We start from the raw sequence: 15700 nt of genomic DNA, 5'->3' as shown, positions 1-15700 counted from the left end.
AAACATAACATTTAAATTATTGATACTTTTTTTTATCATTTATAATATTTTTTGTATTTTTTTAAAGCTATGAATTGTAAGTATATTAAATAAAACAAATAATTAAATTGAGCTTTTGTGCATGGGCTGTATCAAACACATGGTATGTCCAGACTTTGAGGACACCCTGTACATGTACAGTATACATATGATATATACAGTATAGGGTATATATAGCGTATAAATAGTGTATATATAGCGTAAGTGCGTGTGCCACGTTGGCCTTCGTGTTGCTCACATGTTGCAGGAGCTTGTGTAACATTTTTAACTTCCCAGTTTGCTCCAAAAGACTGACACCAGGAGAGGCGGGGTCTTGGGGGGTCGCCAGCGCCGCTGTGATTGGTCAGCACGCGTGTCATCGAAGCAGCCTCAGACGCTGATTGGTCAGTAAAAGTGTTCCTCTTTTGCCTTTTCAACTTTTGTGCTGTTGCTCCACGCCTCGGGTTCGACTCTGCGGCCGAAACTTCGCGTGTCCACCGGCTGGAGGGTTTGGGTCCGATCTGACGCCTCTCTTAAGTGGACTTGTTGTGTGAAAAGTTCGCTTAAAAAAAAAAGTTGTCCAAAGTGTCTCAGTTGGACAAAGGAAGATGGCAGACAACGAAGTGTCGTCCAGCACGTCTCTCTTCAGCGAGGGGGTCCACCATTACCAGGCCGAACCCGACGCCGAGCTGCCGCCGCCGGACCAGCCCAAGCAGGACTTGTTCAGCATGGATGACATCGTGGACCTGGTCGGCGGGGGCCAGGACGCCCTGGAGCGGCACATGGCCGAAGACACCGACCAGCACACCTTCTTACCGGACCCAGAACCACCGCAGGAAGAGCAGGACCAGCCGAGCCCGGACTCCAGCAGCAGCAGCAGGTCCGGTTCCCAGCACAGTCTCGTAGAGCCGGATAGGGCGGAGGACGATCCACAGGTTGGCCCGGAGAGCGACGCCCTCCCCGCGGCTCAAGCCCAGCAAGCAGCGCCATCCCCCGCAGAGGAAGCTCAGCTACCTGCGGACACACAAGCATCACCGGCTCCGGCATCTTGTGAGTATTCTAACGGCTGCACGATAACCCACCACGTATGTTAAAATCGGACTTTGTGGTAGTTTTTTGTTGTTGTTTTGAGCGAAAAGCGTCTGGAAATAAAATTAATGGACGTTCAATGTTCCAACAATGACGTCCGCCTGTGGACGTCTAGAGGCGGCTGCCTTTTGTGTGCTTCACAGCCGGTCCGTTGAAGCTCCTAAGTGGGCTTCGGTGGCTAAAAGCAACATTGCCACCCTCAATGTCGCCTAAATAGGATTTATTTCCATCATTTGTCCGCATTATGGTGACGATTGTTGGAGCCCTTTGGGGCCGGTTAGCCTGTTAGCTCGCGGCTAGTCGCGCTACCTTGACGGCGACAAGCTGCTTGCTGACACCGCCCATGTGCTCAGACGGCCTTAAAAGCACGTTCGGATTTAAATTATTGTTTTTTTTGGTATAATTTGTGGGCTTTAATTGTGCTTTTGAGGGTTGATGGTGTCTAATGCGGCCCACCTGTTTAGGCACAGGAAGATGATGTGCTGCATCATCGTGTCGTGTTACACCCCAGAGCCATAAATAATAATAACAATACTTCATATGTACACTTTAAATAACATATTTAGCCATAAAATGGCCTCATGTGCCATCTTCCACTGTCACTCCGAACGTGTTTTATCCGAAGAGCAGCCTCCATCTGCTCTTTGCCTCCGCCCGCTGCGTGCCTTCTGTTAGCTGTAGCATGATTCCTTTATCGGACACACCTTATCGCTCATTTCTTCACATATAAACGACATAAACTCGTATTAAGGCAAATGTTTATGTGATAAAAGTATTCCCTGTTGTATTAGGATCAAAAAGAGACGGGTGGGTCGGCGTGTTTGTTCGTCGTTTCCAGAGATCTTGTTGACGTTCGTCCACTAAACGGATCGTAGGTTATTGTATAACGTGGTAATCGAATTGTTTTAAGATTGTCACTGTGTTTTAATATTGGAACCGTGTTTGAATCGAATCGTTTCACTATTTTGATTATAATTGTTTTAAAACTGGGACTGCGTTGTTGACTAAAGACGTGGATCTGTCCGGTAATGGAAACCTGTTCTCAGATTACTTCCAACAACAAAAACATGTACTATGGTCGCCTCCCATCATCTCCACCCTGCTTGTAACCTGCCGCAATCCTTTTCTAGATGCTTCTTCTGGGCCCTGTGGGCTCCGGCCTGGTGTCCACACCTGTCGGGGCCCAGCTCCTGTTTCCCCAAATACCAGCCCCCCCAGCCCCAAAAGCAGCTATTGGGGAGAGAGAAGGCTTTCTTGTGATTTGTGTGTACTTGCTGAGTTTGTCTATGCTAAGTGAATGTGGTGACTTGGTGGTTTTCAGCATGGAGATGAGACGGATTGCATCCACAAGAGGCCTGCGGGCTGGAAGCAGTCTGCAGAGCGAGAGAGCGAGGCAGGGCGGGGCTGCCTGACTGAACAAAGACAAGATGCTCGGACACATTTAGGACGGACTTTGTCATCTCGTTGTGCTCTTTCATACGTTCACCCATCAAAGGCGTGACAGTGGCGCGTACGACGCGGTTATCAGATCATTCGACGAGCCGGATTAGCGTCCGTCTGATGTTTGAAATACCTGTCTGACAGCAACACTAGTCTCCGTGAAAGGAGCTTCTGCTACATCTGTCTTACGGACAAAATCAAATCTGTCACCTGCTGACGTGTTATTGGAGTGACTTAAAAACGTTAAGTCTTGAGCGTGTATTTGTTATACTAATTGCCGTCTTTTAAGCCTAGTCGTCACTGCAGATGTCATGGACGAAAAGAGTTCAAGGTAACAAGAAAGCCTTTTGAACTCTCATCAAGGCTAAAGAGTCATTTTGATTTCAATAAGAAAAAATATATTTATTATCTTCACCTCGGTCAGGTCAGTGACCCCGGATTTAAACTGGATGCGTAACGGCAGCAGAACTGCGCCGTCATGGCGGCAGACTTTTTCCGTTTTCATTAGAACCACATGGCAGTTATGGCTGCCATCAGAGGGTCACTTGTAACAGCGAATAATGTATGAATTTGCCTTTGGATTTCATTATTAATTGTATAAATTGTTTTAAGTAGACTGTCGATTTTACAGTAAAAACTTTACATTTACAAAATGTTACTGTAAAATAGTGTTTTTTCCGTCTTTTACAACATTTTACGGTAAAGGGAAAAACAGTACCACTGTTTTTTTGGGGGGGTGAGGGGGTTTACGGAAAAAGCTGACAGCATAGTTGCCAGAATTTTTGTGTTAAATTGACATTGGTTTTTACAACATTATATTGTTCATGGTAAAACAGTACAAGTTATTTTCTTATTCTGGTAACTTATCTGCCAGTTTTTGTACCGTAAAAACAAATGTACCGACTTTCCATTTACAGTAATACACCGTCAAAAACAACAATCGTAGATTTTACTGTCAAAAACGGGCAGCTCAGTCAACAGAATTTTAACGCAAAAAACAGTAGTTTTTTTTTCATTTACAGTAATATGCTGTAAAGAACAACATAAAATGTGTCAGTTTTATTAATTTGAGTGGTAGTTTGCTGTAAAGTTAAGTATTTTTATTTAGATAAAAACATGTTTGGAAAGTATGATAATATACTGTAATGTTTGTTGCAATATTGGATACTATTAAAGTGTAAAAGTTATGCAATTTCAAGCAGGAGATCTATTTTTTTCTGTCAAAATGAAAAAAATCAATTACATTTAGTGAGAGAATATTAAGTACTTTATTGACACATTTCCAGGTGTTTGTGGGCCAGATAAAATAATGTCGCGGGCCAGATCTGGCCCCCGGGCTTTTGAGTTTGACACCTCTAATTTAAGTCAATGTGTTCCGTTACGCATTTCTGTGCTAAATATACGCACAGATTCTACATTTGCCGGTTGCCGCAACACATCCGTTCAAGTTAGCCAAAATCTGCTAGTGTTGGACAGTAAGTTATGAACCAAGACAAAATAAATTATCCGGTTTACTTTCAAAATAAAATATTAAATCCCGTAAAAGTGGGCACTATTTCGCTGCACGACAGAGCCGCGACAGAACGAGGGTGGGGATAGCCAGACTCTGGATAGCGGCATCGTTACGCATCTGTTACGCATCCAGTGGAAATCCGGGGTAAGACCCTCGTGGCATCCTCCCCCCCTGTGGAAGTCTATTAAGTAGATTTTGTGTAATCCTGCAAACAAAAGCACAGTTCAGGATTCTCCTGTGAAAATATGTCCCCTGCAGGAGATCCACACCTTGCCAAGTAAAACCTCACCCACTTCCTGGTTCTGTTTGCTAGATACTTCTTTTGGTCTGTATTGTAAAATTTGGCTCTGTCCTCGTTAAAGCTCCTTAAGGCTTCCCAGTCTGATCCTGTGACTCCTACTGTGACACGTGTCGTTTCTTCGCCCTGTCACACACCTTGATTGACAGAAGGGTTAATTGTCCAGTGGCACCGACCCACATGGTTCTCTCGGGTCACGTACGTCCGTCAGTGCGTGTTTGCCAGCCAGTCAGGTGGATTATACGCAGCCCAGTGTTTGTGTGCTTGTTTTCTTGGTGTCCTGGTCACAGATGAGCGCAGATAAGCGCACCAATCTGTTTTTGTGTTTTTGTTACCGTGCCAACACAGCAGCTGACCGTCATGCCGCAGTCAGACGGACCTCCAAATGTGACAAGAACCGCCTCTTAATCTGTGGCAGAGTCCAGCTTTTAGCACCGTCACGGCCTGCCGAGCGCTTACTCGCGCTGTCATCATTGGATTTTACAGTCTGGGTGGAGGTGGTGTCCTTCTGAAAATATTATTAAATAAATACATCGACCTGAACTACAATCCTTTGTAACGGCAGAAATATACAACGTTTGTTGCACTGTTGGAACGTTCTGTTTTCCGATTCCCTTGATGACTGTATGACTAACTGTATAACTACATAAGCCAGACGTGTCCAAAGTCTGGCCTGGGCGCCATTTGCCCGCCCACAGAACTGTTCCATGGCTTATTCCAAACATGAAATTCAATTACCGGTAGGTTCAGACTAATAAATACAAATACAACAAAGGCTACAAGATATTGAATTGTTGATCACATTCATAGCTATTATACATAGCTATGTACAACTGGCTATCTAATAGCTAAATAGCTATCATACAAATAACACACAAACAAAGAAAACCTAACTCTTTTAAGTGTTGCTCACATTTGCTTTCCTTTATTTAGACTCGCCAAGTTGGTGCTTTTGGAGACACTCGTAACAGACATGTAAGAAATTCAAAATATCAAGATAATACTTAAATGGGAAATAATAAATAAACAAAGTAACCGCAAAGTCGTGGGAGCCGCTCTTCTCGTTCTTGTTTCCACAAATCTTGCACTCTTCCGCCCTTTTTGATTACCCCTCGAGGAACTCTGAAGAAACGTTTATCCTTTTCGCGATTTGACCGACTCGTTCGGCTGAAAACAACACAAGCGTAGGGCATTTTTTCTTTGAGAGGGGCTAAATGGCGCCTAGTACCTATTGAGAACGGAGCTAGCTTTATCACCACGCATATTTAATGAGCGGGGAGGCTTGAGCCGGACGTGATGTCAGTAAAATCCAAGCAATTGTTTTATCATGTCTTGACCTACTTTTAATAGATTTTTGCTCTTAATTAAACGGAAAGTTTACTATTAAAGTAGCCCCCACAAATATTTCATTTTACTTTAAGCGGAAAAAGTTGAAACACCCCTGACATGTTAAATATTTTCTATATGTGAGGACATTGACCCGAAAGGTTTAATATTTTCTGTACAGATGTGAGGGACATTGACCCTGACATGTATCAATGTTTGAGTGCTTTGGTGTGTTTAAAGTACAAAGCTTAACGTTGTCATTGGTTCCATCCTAGGTCCTTTTCATCGCTGGAAGCTAAACCTAGACAGCAGAGGTAACCGAAAATCTGATCAATCGTCTGTGATTGGCAGCCAACGATCAGGCTTTCCAATGTCCTAATCGCCAATGAGACGCATGATAGATTTTGATCATCGCGCTTGATTGCGGCTGATTTGATTGTCGGCCTTCCCAAGTCATTTAGAAGCCCAATCACAGCTTCCGGAAATTATGTACTTGTCATTTACACTTCCTGGCTTTGTGTTCCAAATTCCTCGGGGAGTTTCCAGCTTTTCTACTAACTTCACTGAAGCCCACAAAGCTGAGTTGTTTCTACAAAGAGACTTTTGGCTTCGGTATTTTAAGTCCACTGACTGAGCTGTGTTGAGGTCATGTTTGTGGAAAATGGAGCGTTTTTACATTTCTACCGCTCATGTTCACTTTGGAACAACGGAACTTTCAATGTTTCAGTTTGTGAGGAAGAAAGAAAGCCCGCGCATTCTTGTCTTTAATGTCATTTTGAGAATGTTATTCGCTCTACAAATGGAATCACTGGGCTTGTTTGTGTTGTGTGTGCTTCTCTTGTAACATTCTCACAGTGTTGGAATGTTTATTAGAAGCAGTCATTTAACCGAGAATACATTTCACTCTATCCCATGTTTTGTATTAAAAACAAACACAGATGTGTCTGTTCTTTAAAGAGATAGCAGCTGTTTTTGGACCACCTGTGAGTTAGCACAAATTACAATTTGATACCTAATTATTTTTTCGTTCTTAAAAGCTGACTGACGGCACGCTGCCATTCTGTCCTTTCTTCCGCAGATGTTCCTCCTCCTTCTCCTTCTAAAGCTCAGCCTCAGCCTCTGATGCAATTCCCTACAGGCAAGTTCTCTCTGCTGGCTTTGTTTTTCTGTCCTCTCCCCTGTTTGTGTCTCCACTGTAGTGTCTTCCCTGCTATGTGATACTGTCACTCAGCTTAAGTGGACAAAGTAACCCCCTGCATGCCACAAGTAGATTTGTCGTCCGTAGCATCCATTGCACGTGAGACGTTTGATTGTGTACCTCTGACACTGCACTGTATTGTGACTTGCAGAGTAGCATGGCAGTCTCACAAACTATAGGTAGATAATATTTCGATGTAGTGGTGAGGATTCTAAAAAACAGAAGAATCGCCACTTAACTGTTAGCATGGTTTATGATGCCAGACCTGGGTCAAGTATTCTCAAGTACCATAAAATATTCATCGAATACATATAGCTAGACATCTGACGAATGCTGGCCTGTCTTGACTGTGGCAGGTTGATGCCTAGGGGATAACTAGTTTTTAATTACAGAAACTGACAACCACTGTGGGATTTTTTTTTCAACACGGCTAACATTTACTGGGGCGTTTTCAGACAACTGACCCCTTTTTTCAACAGTCTGCCAGCCCCAGTCAAGCTTTCAGCAGCACTTGTTTTGCTTTTAGTAACTTCAACCCAGGTATGGTAGACTCTGTAAGGAATGGAGTTTGTCTTTTGATATGTGCTGTATTGCATTCTCCCTCCTTCCTCCCTCTCTACTCAAGAACTTGGGCAGAAGGGTGATGCCCCTGCTCCCATCTCTCCTCTCTCCCCTCTTCACTCTCCCGATTCCCTGGAAGAGCTCTCTTTGAGCGAAAGCCCCAACCAGCCCTCTCTCCTAGGACCTACTGGACTCTTGGGGCCCTTCTCCACGGAGGCCCCCGCTGGTCGTTCCAAGGAAATGTCCTGGGGTGAAGAAGAAAAGGACTCCGGTCGTAGTCAGAATAAGGATGATCAGTTAGCTGCTCCGTACCTGAGTTTAGGTAAAGACCCAGGGCCTCACAATCTATGTGAAGATAGTGGAGTTTCATTCTCACCTGATGAGAAACTAATTAGTTCAGATCGGTCTCTCACAGACCCCTCCCCTTTGACCACCTCAGTGGTTGTCGAGTCTCACATTGCCTCCTTTGACCCAACAGAGCACTGGGATTCGCCATTCCTAGCATCGCAAGACAACTCCAAGGTCTCCATGGATACCTTCTCCAAGAATGCAGACACCTTTGGCTCTGCCAGGTATGAGCCAGATCTGCATGGCAACCAGTCCGATGATGATGATGACGACGACTTGATGTACGAGGTGAAGAAGAAGAATAACCCGTTCGAGGGCTTTTCCCCACTGGCAGACAGTGGCTCCTATAAGTTAGAGGAATCCAAGTCTGACCAGAGAGCCACAACAGTGTCAGAACGTCCCACTCCAGATATTGTCCAGTACAGGCAAGCTGAAGAGCTCCAGGATAACCCACCATCGTTCTTAGATGAGAGCAAAATATTTGAGGGAGGGATGAAGCTCACTGACTCCCTCATGCAGCCAATCAGTCAGTTCTCGTCTGGTGTGCTAGAGGAAGATGAGGACGAAGAGGAGGAGTCTGGTCTTCCACCCTCACTTCCAGACATCCTGAAGTCTTCTCCGCTCAACCCTGACAAAATGGACTCTGGTTCTTCTGAGGGAAGTCCAGAGGAGCAGAGCCCCATTCTTGAACGTAGGATGATGGAGTCACCCAATCCCCCAATCAATCTGTCAGCCAACAACCCCTTTGCTCTCGATGCTAAAGTGTCTCTGCTAAAGGAGATGGCTGATGAGATGGAGGTCAAAGTGTCTGATAAACCAAAAGATGAAGACGTGAAAAGTTTTGGGGCATTTGATCTTGTCAAAGAGGCTGGGGAAACCTCGCCGTCATTCGTCAAAGAAGAGCAACCTGTCAAAATTGAACAGAAAGATTGGTTCTCAAGTCACGTTTCTCCCAAAGTGAACGAGAAGTTTGAGCCTCTCAACTTTGAAAGCAAGAAAGCCCCTGCTGAAGATTCGGATTCAGAGTCGCCAACAGCAGACTCTCTGTCTCCTGTCCTGGAAGCGATGGCCAAGAACCCTGCCAGCTTCCAGGTGGAGAAGAGCAACATTAAAATGGAGCTGGAGGACCCCGAGTTGGGTGAAGAGGTCTCTGAGCATGAGGTTTCATCTGAGGAATTCGAGTTTATCGAGAGACCACCCAAGGGAGTAATCGATGAGTTCCTTGAGGCATTAGACACTTCCAAGTTTGCATCCTCCAAGGCCCCCGAGATCCCCATGGATGAGGACCTGAGCTTTCAGCGCAAAGAGGTGTCTTCATTTTCTGTGTCTGCTCCAACAAAGATAATCCAGCCTGCTGGGAAGGCCGAAGAGGATGAAAGTCAGAGCTCGTACCGCCTTCTTAGCCAGTCCCCCCAGAAGAGCAAAGCGGAGCTGGAGAAAGTCGCTCATCAGGAACCACCATCCCAAACTCCATTGGTCTATTCCACTTTCTCTAAGCCAGAAGAGGTCGCTAAGAAGAGTGCGGAAGGCGGAAAACTGTTCAAGATGCCAAACTTGAACCTCACAGCAGGTAAACAAAAGCATGGAAACCATCCCTCGCACTTCCTCCGTTTTCATTGGCCTCATCGACCTCATTTCCATCGTCACCCTTTTGTTCTTCCCGTTTTCTTTCAACCATCAACAACCACCACCCTCTCCCTGGTGCTACCTAGTTCTTCGCATCCAACCTTTGCCTGCGTCTTCTTTGACATTTTAACCCTCAACTGAATGTTTGGCTCCCCTAAATATCTGCTTTGAGTTTCTTTATTCTCTGGAAATAACCTGGAATGTTAATGTGAAACCAAACACTCACTGACATGTAGGCCAAGCTAGGAGCCCCGCACCTTCTTAGTGGACCTACAGTCGTCCTGGTGGTTTACCGGCGTTTCTTTACTGCCAACATTAGGTTAAATTGTGAGGAGAGAATAATATAATTTGACTGTATTAGCTTTGCTCTGCCCTTGAACCTCCAACAATCCCTCTAATTATTTTTTGTTGAAGATCGTAAATAACGACAATTCATAAATTAAGAAACTCTTAGTGTTGAGTGTAATCCACATCAACTCTATACTGAAAGAAGTAAGTTGTATTTGTAACAATGCTAAGGTTTGACTTAAATGCCTTATTTGGTACCATGGACTTCAAATAGAACATGTGAAAGATGGAGGGATCAAGTGTTAGAGGATCCTTTTCCAGGTCAAACTTCACCACACATGTCCTTACTATTTTTTAGGTGATTCAGTTTAACATTTAAACTTGTAGTCCAGATACCACTTTTTGACTTTCGATACCATATCAGCAGAAAAGGAATCATACATACTTTTGTTTAATAGTGTGGAATGTTAGAAAAGGTTCGATACAGAGAACGGTGTTAGGTATGAAAACGCTAACCTATTTATTATTAATCATTTGGACTGGACTTCTGCTGTCTTTGAGTTGAAGTGGGATGGTAATTGTTTATTTTGGTGACACCGAGTGGTCACAAGAATCCATGAATGCGGTCACGTTTGTTACTGGATACTTTCTGCTACACTTCTGCCTTGGAAACTTGTGTGTAAGCAATATACATCTAGAATTATTTGATACTTGTTTATATTGACAAATGTGATGTCTAATTGTTCAATGATTATTACCTTTGTCTGTCTAGCTCGTTTGCTATTGTGTGCTTAGCTGTTGTGTAGCTGTGAGCTCCCAATAGCCTATAGCCTAGCATGTTTACCTTGTAGTAAATGACTATAGTGAAATGGAAGAAAAGGCCAATCTTGTGTGCTTATTGTAGGACATTTAGATGTTAATTAGGTTGGTGCAAGTAAAGACGCGGCAGGACTGCTGGTATCGCACATGATGTCACACACAAGTAAACACGCTGCTGGACTGCTTGTATCACACACAAGTACACACGCTGCGGGCCTGCTGATATCACACATGATGTCACACACAAGTAAACACGCTTCGGGACGGCTTGTATCGCACATGATGTCACGCACAAGTAAACACGCTGCTGGCCTGCTTGTATCACACATGATATTACACACAAGTAAACACGCTGCTGGACTGCTTGTATCGCACATGATATTACACACAAGTAAACACGCTTCGGGACTGCTTGTATCGCACATGATGTCACACACAAGTGAACAGGCTGCTGGACTGCTTGTATCGCACATGATATTACACACAAGTACACACGCTGCGGGAGTGCTGATATCACACATGATGTCACACACAAGTAAACACGCTGCGGGACTGCTTGTATCGCACATGATGTCACGCACACGTAAACACGCTGCTGGACTACTTGTATCGCACATAATATTACACACAAGTACACACGCTGCGGGACTGCTGATATCACATATGATGTCACACACAAGTAAACATGCTGCGGGACTGCGTTTATCGCACATTATGTCACACACAAGTAAACATGCTGCGGGACTGCTTGTATCGCACATGATGTCACACACAGGTACACATATTGCGGGACTGCTTGTATCGCACATGATATCACACACAAGTAAACACGCTGCGGGGCTGCTCGTATCGCACATGATGTCACACACAAGTAAACGCGCTGCGGGACTGCTTGTATCGCACATGATGTCACACACAAGTACACATATTGCGGGACTGCTTGTATCGCACATGATATCACACACAAGTAAACACGCTGCGGGGATGCTCGTATCACACATGATATCACACATTTTACATGCAAACACATATCATCCAAAATAATTTTTTGTAGGAATTTTTTCTCAACGATATATTGACCTACAAATTATTGCCGATAAACGATATTATTGCCATTATTTATTTTTTTTTAGACCAAAATAACCACTGATGTAATGATTATACATAATAATAATAATAATAATGGAAGTATACTATTTCAAATGCAATTAACTTGTATTTCTCGTATATTTCAACATTCTAATTTAAATCTAAACTTTTAAATACCAAGTTAAATAAAACAAATAAATAATAAAAATAAAATATACCTGTCTGTAAGCAACAATTGATGTGTTAAGGAGGGGTTGGGGGACCCTCAAATATACACAACCAAAACAATAAATAAAATGGCTAAATAAAGTTATTGTGACCAAAAGGATCATAGTTATTATTATTGTTGTCCTGTTGAATGTGCTCAAAAAGTACTTATATATACACACACACACAATAAAATCCTTTAACCAAGTTTCAAAATAAAAAAACAAAATATGCTTTCTTGGTAGAGGAAACACTAAAGATGGTTCTAGCTTTATAAGAGCCATATTATTTATTTGTGTGTTTTAAATATGTTTATCTTCTTCCATCCTAAATTGTAAGGGGTGATAAGTTTATCTTCCGGTGTGTGTGACGTCACGTAGCATCACTTCCGGTCATACTTGCCAACCTTGAGACCTCCGATTTCGGGAGGTGGGGGGCCTGGTCGGGGGTGGGGCGGGGGCGTGGTTGGGGGCGTGGTTAAGATATATATATATATATATATATATAAGAAATACTTGACTTTCAGTGAATTCTAGCTATATATATATATAAATAAAATAAATACTTGAATTTCAGTGTTCATTTACAAACTACAACTCACAAACACTTTAGAGTTAGGCTCCACCATCAGAATGTGTACTTAAACTTATAAAGATCACATGGATATTATTCAGTGAGTTGATTCACCAAAACTAACCTGTTATACAGGAGGAAAAAGCACACAGGACGTTTCAATTGTTCACAGACTGGTCGCGCTCATCAGAATGACAAGCCACTTCCGGTCTGTAGGTGATAGCATTCAATTGGGAAGAAACGCCCTACTGCCCCCTACTGACCAATGTGAATACTGATAAATGTGTAATGACAGCTCCAAAAACGAATTCAAACCACAAAATAAAATAAATAAATCAACACAAAAATGTGACACATTATGGGTGGGTCACATATGCATGTACAGTAGATGGCAGTATTGTCCTGTTTAAAAGTGTCACAACATTGCTGTTTACGGCAGACGAACTGCTTTACGGTAGACACTGTTGTTGTGTGTTGTCAACACGTCACTCAGGTCCGCCTGAATTTCGGGAGTTTTTCGGGAGAAAATTTGTCCCGGGAGGTTTTCGGGCGAGGCGCTGAATTTCGGGAGTCTCCCGGAAAATCCGGGAGGGTTGGCAAGTATGCTTCCGGTTGACCGGCGTTCCTGTCAGTCTATTTCAACTTGTTGACTTTATCGATCACTTTGTGCAAAAACAGCACATCCTTTATGTCTAATGTGAATACTGTCACTCTCTTAATTAGACAGTAATGTGTTTCCACATGTTTAGATTGGGGAATGACGTTTCGTAACGGGGAAATTGGTCAACATGTTAGCATTTAAGCGGTTATGAATGACGATTTTTTTCGACCATTTTATTGGAATATGGTCATAAAAAGAGTGACCGCTCTTGCAAACCGTCTCTCTCACCAAACACGCACTTTTATAAAAACAAACATCGATATTAATGTACGACACACCTCACAAAGAGTCCAAGACACCTAATGATGGACAAGATGATTCACTCCCTTCTTTTCAGTCCGCTACAACACAAACCCGCCAGCTGCTAAAACCGATGAAAATCGTGAATGCTCTTCAGGCATGCACATGGTGATTTATCGACACTGGGAAACTTGCCGACTTAATGTTTAATTATCGTCGGTTAATTGCAGACCTGGTCAAATTAAGCTTTTCAATCTGGCCCGCCGGACATTCCCAAATATATATTTTTTTATCTTTAAGATCGAAACTGCAGCCGCCATTATGATGTGTAGTGACATTTTCTAATGACCGTAAGTCTTGAACTATACAAAGTATTTCAATGGTTGGAATCTGTGCTTTTGCATGATATACTAGTTACTATGGTCATCTAATTAGTTGGTATGGTCATCTAATTAGGGACGGCGTGGCGAAGTTGGTAGAGTGGCCGTGCCAGCAATCGGAGGGTTGCTGGTTACTGGGGTTCAATCCCTACCTTCTACCATCCGAGTCACGTCCGTTGTGTCCTTGGGCAAGACATTTCACCCCTTGCTCCTGATGGCTGCTGGTTAGCGCCTTGCATGGCAGCTCCCGCCATCAGTGTGTGAATGTGTGTGTGAATGGGTGAATGTGGAAATACTGTCAAAGCGCTTTGAGTACCTTGAAAGTAGAAAAGCGCTATACAAGTATAACCTATTTATCATTTATTTATTTATTTACTAATGTAATCTAAGTCAGAGCAGCTCAGGGAGCGTTTCCACAGAGTGTTTCCAGAGTGGCCGGCCTAAAATGCGGGTGTCAGGGACAGACACGGAAGGTGATTTTTACAACAAAGTTCTAAAACTTGGGAATGTATCAGATTGTAGATATTTATTTTTTATTTTTAACCCTTCGCATTCATATTTAGTTTTTTTTTGTATTTTTGTTGCGTTTCGCTTGATTGTAAGGGTTAGGGTTAAGTAGTGTGACATTCATATGTTGTCAATATTCAGTGTTTTATCGTTCATAGTTAATATTGTAAATCCCACATTCTGTATTTTCATGTACATTCTTCTGGGTGTCTCATTCAGTAAAAAAAATGTAAAATTCCATTACGTTTAAGGCGGTCTGTCATAACATTTTTAGCATTCAATCAGACATTATTGTGAGCTTTTGTATTGGTGTTCCTAAAAATAGATATGCCGGCGCCCAGACACATTTTTTTCTCTACATTTGGCCCCTCGAGTCAAAATAATTGCCCAGGCCTGGTTAATTGACTTATTGATTATCGGCCCAGGCCTATTGGACAGATATCACTATGGTCATTGTCATCTCAGGGCATTCAATTGATCGCAACTGGACTTTTTGGTTTGTATGAGAAGACGTTTGGCCTTTCATCTGAGTAGACTTCATCAGTTCATGCTCATAGACTTAGCTTGCTCAGATCTGGTCTTGACCAAAATGTCAGTGGTAGTTTCATATTGTTCCCTCTACCGGACTGAGACAAGTTTTCACAGGACTAAAGACATGTTCTCCTTCTTTAGAACGAGCCCAGCCCTAAGCAACCGCATCTTATCTGTATTGGAATTAGGTGACTCAGCTGCATCCTGACCGAGGACGTGATAGTTGTCAGCAAACTTCTATAGAAGGGAATCAGGCTTGCATATTTGCGTGTTGCTAATTAAAGCCTCCTCCCTGCATTGCGACGCTGGCAGCCCCCCTGAAGATTTTGTGGAAGGAAGTCAGCCAACAAGCTGGTGCGAGTAGCCCTCATCTTGTGTGTCTTAAGTGTGTGCAAGGCCATTGTTTGCCCTAGGGCAACGTGCATGGTTTTAGTGCCGTGCTAGACCATGAGTGCATGAAGCTGGTCCACATCAGGCTGAAAAGTCACAGCGGGAAGACAGACGTTGTACTTTGACACAATGGACTCTTTCGCCAGACTTGTAACATTATTGTAGCTGTTTGGCAAGAGAGCCAGTAAATCATCACAGGATGATGACATCATTCACCAGAGGAGTGGAAGTTCTGCAGAACCTTCTGGAGCACAGGTGTCAAACTCAAGCCTTCATTTTATTTGACCCTCAAAAGCCTGGAAATAATATGTATCAATAAAGTACTATAGCATTTCTTAACCAAATTTATTCTTTCTTTGTATTTTGGGAGAAAAGAAAAAATGCACTCCATGTAATCTCAAATTACATAAATGTCAACGTAATTATTGTCTAATTATGCAAAAATATATTATATATTCAAATAATTTTTTAGATATAAATAAATTCTAATAATAATGATTCCAAAGCAAGGTATCCATCAAATTTTGCAATGTAAAAGTAGCAATAGATTTCATGGTAGAATTGTGAAATTTACTGTGGTTTTTACAGCATTTTTCTC

The 15700-nt window shown here is 42.9% G+C and overlaps 1 protein-coding gene across 10 annotated transcripts in view; it reads left to right on the top strand.

Annotated features, from left to right (window-relative positions):
- Nucleotides 1-328: 328 nt before the first annotated feature.
- Nucleotides 329-15700, top strand: part of rtn4a (reticulon 4a) — a 47022-nt gene continuing 31650 nt past the window's right edge. Inside the window, exons 1-5 of one of the 10 annotated variants that reach the window (XM_061967886.1) lie at nucleotides 332-1068; nucleotides 5960-5998; nucleotides 6763-6822; nucleotides 7508-7765; nucleotides 7922-9361. In XM_061967886.1, the coding sequence (XP_061823870.1) occupies nucleotides 627-1068; nucleotides 5960-5998; nucleotides 6763-6822; nucleotides 7508-7765; nucleotides 7922-9361 (2239 nt within the window). In that variant the 5' untranslated portion in view covers nucleotides 332-626. Of the gene's footprint in view, nucleotides 1069-5959; nucleotides 5999-6762; nucleotides 6823-7507; nucleotides 9362-15700 lie in introns of all 10 variants that reach the window. The other 9 variants (XM_061967883.1, XM_061967876.1, XM_061967887.1 and 6 more) reach the window with 9 other exon arrangements.

The sequence above is a fragment of the Nerophis lumbriciformis genome, linkage group LG02 (genome assembly GCF_033978685.3).
Source record: "Nerophis lumbriciformis linkage group LG02, RoL_Nlum_v2.1, whole genome shotgun sequence".
Lineage (NCBI taxonomy): Eukaryota > Metazoa > Chordata > Actinopteri > Syngnathiformes > Syngnathidae > Nerophis > Nerophis lumbriciformis.
Note: the sequence above shows the minus strand (reverse complement) of the source record. Positions and strands in the feature narration are given on the sequence as shown.